General features: G+C 37.8%; 1 protein-coding gene across 2 annotated transcripts in view; it reads left to right on the top strand.

The window, feature by feature from the left end:
- Positions 1-10,797, top strand: part of NETO2 (neuropilin and tolloid like 2) — a gene marked incomplete at its 3' end in the record, with an annotated part of 32,057 nt that extends 21,260 nt beyond the window's left edge. For both annotated transcript variants that reach the window (XM_082321012.1, XM_082321013.1), the window contains exons 7-9: positions 1,169-1,397; positions 7,128-7,241; positions 10,217-10,797. In XM_082321012.1, the coding sequence (XP_082177138.1) occupies positions 1,169-1,397; positions 7,128-7,241; positions 10,217-10,797 (924 nt within the window). The remainder of the gene's footprint in view (positions 1-1,168; positions 1,398-7,127; positions 7,242-10,216) is intronic.
- Between the last annotated feature and the right edge of the window lie 858 nt (positions 10,798-11,655).

The raw sequence follows: 11,655 nt of genomic DNA on the forward strand, positions 1-11,655 counted from the left end.
GTCATTAGGCAGATGCATAAAAAGCAGCCCTGTGCAAAAGGTCTTCAGCATGCGTAGTATCAGCCAGAGAGGTAATTGTAAACTGTACTCAAAAGACATACAGTCTAGACCCAAGCTTATCTGAGGAACATACTGAAGACCTTATGGATAGAGGAGGAGCACCTCTTCTCCCATGGAGCAGGAGACCTTAGCCTCCACATGGACAGATTTCTTCTCTGTCAAAATAATGGCTATCTGAGAAATTTTTGAAGTTTAAAGATGGACTTTGCAGCATGCTTAGGTGACTTAGTTTATCTCATCGACTTTCACTAGAATTTTGAGAATTCCAGTAGACCCATTCAAGAGATTAAAAAGCCCTATGATCTTTTCATGTAATTCTAACTGAATTACAATCTTGCACAAGTTTTCTGCTCCAGCAAAATAAATTATATGCTTACTCTTCAAGTGCCATCTTGGTGGTCTAATTTCCTTGCTGCATGTTCTGCCACATACGCTGCCTTCTTGTGGATTAGATTTCTGCTTTTGGAGGAATTAAGATTGTCTTAAACTTACTAACTCTTCTTAGATAGTCGGCTCACTTTTCTCCTGCTTCCATTTTTATTTAAATTACTCCTGACTTCATGGTTTATGTCTTCTGTAACACTGCTCTGATTCAGTAATGAGCTTTCATTCTGAAGCAACAAGTTTTAATTTCCTTATTTTACTTCAGAGCTTTTCTGACTAGATTCCTTCCTTTATATTTTAACATTGTTTTTATGAATTAAAAAGAAAGGAGAACAGTCAAAATACCATTAAAATTCTTTCAGCACATTTATATGTTTCTTGTATCTCTTCTAGAGTAATAGACTGCACATTTAGCAGAGCTGCTCAGGGCTTTCTTCAGCAAGTGTGTTGCTTTTTACTTTTTTTCCAAGGGGAGCGGAAATATATCAGAGTAAATTATTAAGTAAAGATTGTTTTGGGGAGGGGGGGAGAAGTGTAACAGATACTTCAGACAAATTTCAAGTACTACTCCACATTGACATTTAATGAGAAAATGTAAGTTTAAAAGTGTTGTGAATTGGGAGTTACGCATATCTTATTCAAGATTATTCAAGATTTGCTGAGAAAGAAAAGTGTCTTCTCTATATTACTTTTCCTAAAGACGTTAATTTCTCTTTTCTAACAGATTTATTTGCGATTTCTTGACTATCAAATGGAGCATTCAAATGAATGCAAAAGAAACTTTGTTGCTGTATACGATGGAAGTAGCTCTATTGAAAACCTGAAGGCAAAGTTTTGCAGCACCGTAGCAAACGATGTCACGCTGCAGACTGGGACAGGCGTGGTACGAATGTGGGCAGATGAAGGCAGTAGACTAAGCAGATTCAGGATGCTGTTCACTTCATTTGTGGATCGTAAGTAGATGTTAAAGTGCCTGTTCTCCTGGTATCAGGGTACTTCAGGTATTTTAGGAAAAGCATCAGCTATATATTATGCAGCAGGAACACACAAAAAACGTTGTTTCTGTTTCCTTCATATACTAGCAGGTAAATTAAATACTTGCTTTATTACCGTTATAAGCATGGTTCCTGAAGAAAGGCTTTCCTCCATTCTTAAAGGGTTTATTTTTCATTTGAATTCAGTAATAATACAGCCCTAGGCTATGTCCTTCTCACAGAGAGTTCTACAAATGAGCACAGACTTACTTAAAAAGACAGCAATGGGACTAAGTGTGCTCTCCCACTAGCCCCCACCTTCCAGTTCCCTGCCAGACACCACAACAGGCTCTTCTCAAGCCCACGTTGGATGTTCAGAAGGCTAGAAAACACGCGTGACCCTGCAGAGTCTGGATCTTTTTCCTATCCACAGCCCTACCTTCAATTTTGGATCTGGAACAACACCCTCTCCAGCTACACCTAAGCTGCTGCCTCCTTCTCAGCCGCGTGTGGCTCTAAATGATCCTGCACCCACTCCCTTAGCAAAGCCCAGTTGTGTTGCACAACCATGGATAAGCAGTTAAATTCAAATTTATTTAAGAAGGCTATATTAAAAGCAGAGCTGTAAATGCAATCTGGATTTCTGTTTGGATTCCATAGCCTGGGTTAGAGATAGTTTTTATTCTCATTGTAAATTAAGATGTTTCTTGAAAGCATGCTTTTTCTTCTAAGTGCTTTCTCTCTGAACTTAATGGAATTTTATGGCCTCACATATTTACAAAGGATGACATTGTCCATATTGCAGAACCTGAAAAAAAGTGGCCTCTTCAGCACAAAAGCAGACTAAGTTTAGAACTGCAGAGCAGATCTGAGATACATGGAGAGAGCTGAATAAAACATATCTGCCACTTCAGGAAATCAGACCTATGCTTGTACTAGAGGTTTTCAACAAGTTCTGCTTGAAGAATAAATAGTACAGATTTGCTGTCAAAGAAATAACTTTTTTGACAGAACTAACGTGTCTGTAGCCAGTCCTGAAAGGGATCCTGATCACCACCTTGCAAAAAAGTTCAGGTTACAGGTAACAAGTAGATTTTATATTCTCTTCCATAAAACAGTGACATTTAACACAGGAGTTTGGGGTTTTGGGGGTGGGGTTTGTGGGGGTTTTTTTAAGTGCAAGAGGTTGAAACAGTAACTACTCCTAAAGCTAGATAACTTTCCAAACTCATGATTTTAAAGCAACTCAAAAGTCATTGGCAGAAGAAAATCTGCAAAGGTACGTGGTTATTCTTATTTATCTTCTAACCTGAGATACTGTCTTGCTTGGACATGGTAATTCAAAAGTATTTGTCTGAAAAATATTTAATGTATTTTTAAATAATCTAGTAATAAGTAATTTTTCTAACTGAAAAAATTATCTTGTCAGATCGTTAAGCTATTTTTCTCTCTACCTTAGTAATGATTTGTAATTACGTGAAGCCAACCATGAAAACAATCAATATTTCTGAAAATATTTACATAAATGAACTAATTGTGCATGACAGTCACCTAACACACCTAATGCTGCTTGCAGATTTGACTAAGTAATTCAGCTAACAGCAATGTTAAAAAAATCAATGTATTTGATTTCTGGCTTGATTCAATACATGAATAATGCTAGATATAAAGAACACTGTGAACATTGCACCAGTCTTAGGCAGCTGTTACGAGAAGAGTCCAGCGATGTCCTTGAAGTCCTGGACTGGAACCGATCAATCATTGTAACTTCTAGACTTTGTAGTCCCCAAATAACAAACAAAAGGAAAATTAAGTCCATTTGTCCCATCTTTATGAACTTCTGAGCAAAAGCCATGCCCCAAAAATGTTAGAGAGACTACACGGGGATGTAAAATAGAGAGGCTGGTGGATGGAGAATCAGCAGCAGAATGCATCATCCAAAAATACAGAAACATGGAAAAATTCCCCTATTCAGGGAAATAAGAAAGGGAATGTGCCTTACATCGTAATTCTTCTTCTGTGCCTCCAAAAGAACTACAGCTCCATACAGATCCTTATTGAAACACCAGCAGATACACATGGATCCATGACGGCCATTCTGGAGACGAATTTCATAGATCCTCCTTTATCTCACAGTCAAAAATATTTTAGTAGATATTGTAGCCTGTTACATGCATAGATAGCCTTTTTAAGCTATTCTGTTTAAACAATGATTCTATTTATCCTTTATAAAGTAAAGCTTGTGCAGTCTTTCTTTCGAAATTCAGAAGGAAAAACTACCCAAGTCTTTTCTCCCCACGTGTGTTAATAAGACCCAGAGCTCTTTATTTTGTAGTCTGCATCATGAACATTTCCATTTTAACTACTAGTCTTTCTCCCATTATATATGTATAATGGTTAGAAATGTTGAGTACATCTTCCTGTTTCTATGAATTGCTTTAGGTTGTCTGGGATACCTGTTTTTGTATCTAGATTGATACTCTTGCATAAGTTTTAGCCTGTCATCATTTAGTCGTTCAGGGAGAAGGTGTGAATCCCTTTGGAATTTGATTGCAGCATAATTTCAGACAATGCTTAGATCATGATGTATCCTGATTTTATATGATGCTTACAGAACAATGCTTACATCGTGCCTAAAACCATTAGTGATGTGAATTGCCTTAGCATCCATTCTCATTACATTGTAGGTGGTAGCTTGGCACACCGACAACACAACCACCAGGTTCCTTTCTATTTTCTTTCCTAAACAGTAGCAGTTGGTGAAACACTTAAAGACACAGTTAAGTCTGAATGTAGGAAAATATTTGATTTTATTCTTCCATTTACCAGGTAATTGCATGGTTGAACTTAAAAAAAAAAAAAGTCCCACTGAATCATGTCCCACTGAAGAGTGGTTTGGCCCTTGAAACAAAGTGGGCATAAAACATTCTTGAAAAAAGGCTGTTGATTTAGAAACCTAACTAGGAAGTCTCTCTGGTCGGAGAGGATGAAGGAGAGCAGGTTTCCCAGGACCATATGCAGTCAGTTGCTGAACATCTCCAAGGATGGAGACTCCACAGCCACTCAGGGCAACCCACACCAGTCATGTCAGATGCTCCAAGTCCTTACCTTCATGCCGTTTCCCTGCATCCCCCCATATCTCTCTTGTACTGGTGACCCCAACACTGAGCACAGCACTCCAGCTGTGGTCTCACCAGTGCTGAGCAGAGGGGAAGAATCACCTCCCTTGACCTAGTGGCAATGCTCTTTTCTTAATGCAACTCAGGATGCTGTTGGCTTTTTTGCTACAAGTGTGCATCGCTGCCTCACATGCCAGTTTCTCCATGAGGACTTCCAAGTGTTTGTCTACAGAGCTGCTTTCCAGCTGGCTGGCCCTCAGCCTGTACACATAGGTGGAGTTATTCCTCTGCAACTGCAGGACTCTGTGTTTCCTTTCATTCAACTTTATGAGGTTTCTCTTGACCCATTTCTCCAGCCTGTCTCAAAGGGCAGCACAACTGTCTGGTCTATCAGCCACTCCTCCCAGTTCTGTATCATCTGCAAGCTTTCTGGGGGTGCAGTCTGTCCCAACATCCAGGTCATTAACGAAGAGGTTAAACAGCGTTGGCCTCACTGCTGACCCATGAGGTACACCAATAGTGATGGCCTCCAGCTGGACTTTGCACCTCTAATCACAACCCTGTAAGTCTGGCAGTTCAGTCAGTTTTCAGTCCACTGTCCTCCTATGTAGTCTGTATAAGTTTCTCTACAAGGATATTATGCGATACAATTTTGAAAGCATTGCTAAAGTCAGAATATACAGCATCCACTGCTCTCTCCTCACCTAAGCTAGTAATTTCATCGTAGAAGGCAATCAGATTAGTCAAGCATGATTTCCTCGTCATAAATCCATGCTGACTACTCCCAATGACCTTCTCATCCCTGATACATTTGGAAACTGCTTCCAGCATTATTTGCTCTATCGCCTTCCCAGGCATCGAGGGAAGCTCCCCTCTGTCCCATTCAGTAGTGGGCCCATATTTTCCTTGGCCTTCCCTTTGTTGCCGATACACTTGAAGAAGCCCCTCTTGTTGCCTTTCATGTCCCTCACCATTTTCAGCTCCAAGTAGCCTTTGGTTTTCCCAGCCCCATTCCTGCACACTCACTTCTGTATTCCTCCCAGGGCACCTGACCCTGCTTGCACCTGACATGACATCTTATTCATAACTGATACAATGGGTGTGATCTATATCTTCCTAAGCATTGATCATATTTTAAAGCAGTGCTCTTCAGACTAAATCTACTTTCCAAACAATTAAATTCTCAACTCAGTTGAGCAAGGAAGATATATGTGATAGTTACTATGACATTTTTAAACACTGAAATTACATAGATAACCTCTCCCAAAATACACTCTAAATACAGTCTGTTTTACGTTAAAGTACTACAGCACTTGCACTACAATTAAAGCACAAGCTTCCTATATGGAACTTCTTGCCAGGGGTTAAGCAATAACAGGAAGCTAATACAAAAGCTTAAAACCAATGAGCGTAGGTTACCAAAATTCAGTGGAGTAAGAAATGAGACAACAATGCATATGAGATTTAGGGAATGCAAATTCAGAATTAAAGATTTGAATTTTCTTTTCTCTTAGGCCTATCTCCTCTTTTTGTCACTGAGACTCTGAAGCCTAACAGAAGGACTAAGTGAGAAACGCTGTATTCAGGACTAGTCACCCTCCTCTGCTGTACCCTCTGGGTTTCGCATTATGTTTCAGAGAATCCAGACTGCTCAAGAATTCTTTCTATGAAACCAAATAGTAGAATGTCTATCACACATCTTTGCTGATTAATATATAACTGACTCCACTAATAATAAACATTTCTATCATAAAAATACCACATTACTGAGACAAAGGGAAAAAATCAATTTCTTGTCCAGTGCTCTGAATTCATAAAGAATTCTCTATGTATATTATACAACATCCTGAAAAGAATTATTACTATTTTTTTTAATATATTTTTCTAACATCAAGGAGCTATAACAAACATTCACAAAAACATAAAACCTTTAGGGCAACTTTCTAGTTAATTTATTTCTTCAGATTTCTAACTATATATAGGCAGATAGGTAGATAAAAAGCTAAACTGTACTCTCTCTTAATCCCTGCATTAGCTCTAGTAGGAGGATCTAAAAGCTTTGATTCACAAGCAGGAATGACTTGGATGCCTCCAGTTACTCAAATCTCTTGCAATTACTGAAACAGTCCTCCACAAGCTGAAATCTGATTTGCCTTAAGATATTAATGGGCTCTAAAATGCAGATGTTCAGGAACTGCCTCACAACCAGTTATACTATCTACATAGCAGATGCACAGCAGATTGAATAAATATATAATTGATGGTGAGCATGCGCTTTAAGTATTAAGTTTTTAAAGACAAGTATTAAAGCCTTCTTCCATTATCTGTGTTGTGTGACCATCGCTATCTGCTACCCATTTTGAGCAAGAATTTTTTTTTTTTTGTTACATTGATAATACACCTGAAAGCAACCACGTGAAGAGAGAGTAAATCATCCAATAATTAGTGATGTGCAGGAAAAGTGACTGTGTTTCAAACAGAGATAAAGAATGAGTATGCACGTTAAAAAAATAACAGGAATTTACTAGTTTTATTGCAATGCATCAATTACTGAAAATTCCTTATGTTTTCTTTCTCTTCTCTCCTGCAGCTCCCTGCTCAGGCAACACTTACTTCTGCCATAGCAACATGTGCATCAATAATTCTTTAGTCTGCAATGGCATTCAAAACTGTGCATACCCTTGGGATGAAAATCACTGCAGAGGTGAATATAGTGCAAAGTATAGCCTTTATGAGCTAGGCTGGTCAGTTTGCCTTTCAAGGAAGTCATGTCTTTTTCCTGGAAATATGCTGAACACAGCTATTCTACTAATCTCGGGAAGGTGTTCCAAATTTTTTATTTAATCTCAGGAGACATGTAAGCATCCTGAATATTGATCTTACTGCTTTATAATTAAGTTTCTTCCTCTTCAGCATATACTCTATTTTAAAAGGATGTCAGCGTAATAGGAAATAGAATGTAGCATTTGCCAGGTTGCATCCTATCCTTTTCTAAACTTTAAATGAGGCAAGGATCGTAAGGACACATAATACCTTTTATTAGAGAAAAAAAAATACAGAGCTGGAAAAAGACAAGCCTTCAAGCACAAAAAGCCTTTCTCAGGGCTGAAATAGAAACAACAATCTTCAAAGACAAATAGCATTTTAAAACATTTGTTTTAAGTTGTTAATCACAGACTGTCTCAGAGTAAATGCAACTGCTGCGTATGGTGTGAGAAAGGGTGGGAGGAAGGAGGAATTGTTAAGAAGCAGGAAGTCATTGCTTATGGAAGACAGACACATGTAAACCACTGCTTCTAGAACATGGGATAGGGGAGTATTGTTTAAACCATCACAACTGCACTTGTTTGAATATCAGGTTTTGTAGGAAAAATTCTCATGATTTGAGGAAATTGTAATTCTGCTAAAGCACAAATATATTCACCTGTGCTTCATCAGCAACTGAATTTTCAGAGTTGGAACAAAACCAGTTTAAGGTCAACAATTTTTCTTGCTAAAAGCAAACAATAAAACAACAAACTTGGGATTTTTGACAAATAGAATGGCATAAATAGGTCAGAATACAAAACTCCTGGAAGATTTAAATATGTACTCCATTTCAATGAGGAACTGACCTTGCAGGAAGGGTCAAAACTTTCTCTACAGAAAATCTTGAAATAAATGGCTTTTCGACACACAAATCCAGCTTAAATTTTTTAGTAAATAAATATTTAAAAATCTACTGTCAAACTGCATTTTGGGCAAAGAAAAAAATTCACACCACTAATAAATACTGTAATGCAAGGTATATTATAGAAGCTTTCCAGTTAACAAAACTGGTCCATAACTCCCAAGTTTGCAATGTAGAACGTTCCTCTTCTTAGCTTTGATAATATTCAGTGTTCCCTCTTAAGTGCAATTTCTAGATCCCTTTCCCATCTCTACCAACTGCCTTCTAGAATCTTGCCTAGAATCCACACTTCACTCACGTACTGCAGTATTTTAAAAGTGAATTCCATAAAAACTGTATCACAATGTAAAGAAAGTGTCTTTCCCAATATCTGTAAATTGCTGCATCTAGTGCAGAATAACCTACCATGTCTTACGTTGAATACAATCTAAATTCTGCTTTAATACTTGCACAGCAGATTAAGAGACAGCTGAAGAGTGGATCCATATTGCCAGCTAAGGTGGACTGAAGAGAGACTGATGCAACTAAATGAGCAATATCTAGCCTTAAAAAGAAGACTTCTCACAATTGTGCTCAGTTCCTGCAGGCACCCAGAGTTCTCATTCAGTCCACATTGATAGCTACCTAAATCTGAATGTATTGTGACCTACCTTATGCCCAAGCCTAGTGACACAAAAATTCATAGACAAGTCAGTTGTGTGCAATTTCTTTTAAGATACTGGAGAAGATACCACCTTTTGCATAACAACTTTTTGATTAGAATATCTTCTAAGAATTAAGAAGCCTAGATGCAGATGAGAGAACTGCCATAGCACTGAAATTCGTACCTCCCACAAAGTATAGCAACTCTAAGATCTAAGCTAGGCAGGACAAGGGGAGATATCCTCTTTCACATTAAAAGTATAAATGTAACTTGGAGTAAACAGTCTAAGAAGTAGAACTGTATTTCAGACATAACTTCTTATTAGCCAATTCCATGGGACTCTTTGTTTAGTATATGGATTGTTTCAAACAGAGTACGATGGCATATAACTCACTCTATGCACTGTGTGTGGAGTACTTAGGTGTCTAACACACATATCTAGATGCCAGAGCCATCTGAAAATAATATGCAACATTTAGGCTACTACATTTTCTTCTACGTAGTCTTAAATGCTTTTCTCCCCCACTAGCAGATGTTGCAGAGTCTCAGTGTAGAATTCTTTTTGTCCCCTGGGACAAATACATTTACAGAACAGAAATCCAACTGGAAAATTGTAATCTTCAAATAAGAATTCTAAGTATGGAAAACCATCTTGTTCTGATGCTGCCATCTTGTGTGTTTTCATATGAAGTACTAGCCAAAAGTGCCATATGATTTGGGTTGGTTGGTTCCTCCTTGCCCCCGCCCCCCCCTTATTCCAACTGACTTGATTACTGGATTCTTAAAACTGGAATCTATCGATGCTAAAGCTCCCTGTGTTGAAATAGCCGTAACAGACTTACACAATAGACACAGTCATCAAGTTTCCAAGAGATGTGAAAACAAATAGTACAGTCAATCTGATATCATCACTGTGATAATATTTCACTTTTAAAGAAGAACTAGGTAATTTTAAATCTAGGTTTCCTTCTGCTGACATCAATGGGAATGTTACCAGCAGGAGCAAACCGTGGTAAGAGAAGCATCCTCTGTAGCTATATAAACTCCTATGTAACTCGTGGATGTGGGAATATGAACTGATCAGTATAGGTTCAGGATTGAAGCCACATCCCAGCTGAGTCAGCGTGCAGTGGCCACAGAGTTCCACTTGCCACTGAATTCTCATATGGTAGCCACTAATGCAGACAGGGAATTAGACTTGCTTAACAAATGCACAGATGCAGTATGATAAATCCCATTGACATACAGGTCTAGTCTCCAGTACCATTAAGTCATTTCATCAATACAGCTTGCTTTGTTTTAATACATGATCAAAAGTGTGGAAAATAATAAAAGCCTTATCATAATCCTCATTTTTTCTTTGCAGAAAAGAAAAGAACTGGATTGTTTGAACAAATCACCAAAACTCATGGAACCATCATTGGCATCACGTCAGGGATAGTTTTAGTTCTTCTCATCATTTCAATTCTAGTACAAGTAAAGCAACCTCGCAAAAAGGTTATGGCTTGCAAGACTGCTTTCAATAAAACTGGTTTCCAGGAAGTATTTGATCCTCCGCATTATGAATTATTTTCATTAAGGGACAAAGAAATTTCTGCAGATTTGGCGGATTTATCAGAAGAACTTGAAAACTATCAGAAAATGAGACGCCCTTCAACAGCTTCCAGATGCATTCATGACCACCACTGTGGCTCCCAGGCCTCCAATATAAAACAAAGCAGGACAAACCTCAGCTCTATGGAACTTCCCTTTCGCAATGATTTTGCGCAGCCTCAGCCAATGAAAACATTTAATAGCACATTCAAGAAAAGCAGTTACACTTTCAAACAAGCGCATGACTGCCCTGAGCAAGTCATAGAAGACAGGGTGATGGAGGAGATTCCGTGTGAAATCTATGTTAGAGGAAGAGAAGATACGGCACAAGGTTCATTATCTATTGACTTTTAATTTCCTAGTGAAGGTGGTATCAGTGTATATACAAGATGCTTGTGTATAATGACAGTGTATATATTAAAAGTGTACTATATGCAGCGTGTGAGATGCACACACTTTTAGCTTATTATACTTCATTTAAAAAAAAAAGTCTTCGTAACTAACTCTTGCTGGAAAATGGTGGATTTCCTCCCATCTTCCCAAGCTACCTATCTAGTGGAGGAGTAAGACAGAGACTTTGCATGGAAATTATAAGTTAAGGATATTCAAAGAAAAAAACAACAGCTACTAATCATTGAACACTGAAAACAATGACTACTATTCTCTTCCTCATATTTTCTCTTCTTTAGATGTCTGCTTTTCAAGACAATTTTAATACCTCAGTTACATAAATAAAAGTAGTTAAGTGCACCACGTGTATGTCAACATAGGTGTCTTATTGTATTTGTCAAATTGAAAGTAGAGTTAGTGTTAAGTGCCAGTTAAGACTCAAGAATTATGTTACAGCCATCTGTTTTCATCTTGCCTACCATTTATATTGCCTTTAATTACCAGTTCCTCACCCTATGCTTTGTGAGAAATAAGTGTAAAGGATTACTGCCTTTTAAAAATACTGAGTTATATTAATTTTAGTACATTTAGAAGTATATCATCTTTGCAGCTTGTGGTTAAAACACAAGTAAGTACTCATTCTAGATGCAGACTTAAACAGTTTTCTTTCAAGAGGGTTTACGATTTTAAAATATTCTGCCATATATTATAGATCCATATGGCTCACTGGTTTCACAGCTCTGTAGTTAGAAAACAATTTTGTTCCTGCATTTTCCAAGTATTTACATAAATAGACTGTACTGTACATTTGTCTCTTAAAAT

The sequence above is a fragment of the Platalea leucorodia genome (assembly GCF_965183815.1).
Source record: "Platalea leucorodia genome assembly, chromosome: 8".
Classification (NCBI taxonomy): Eukaryota; Metazoa; Chordata; class Aves; order Pelecaniformes; family Threskiornithidae; genus Platalea; species Platalea leucorodia.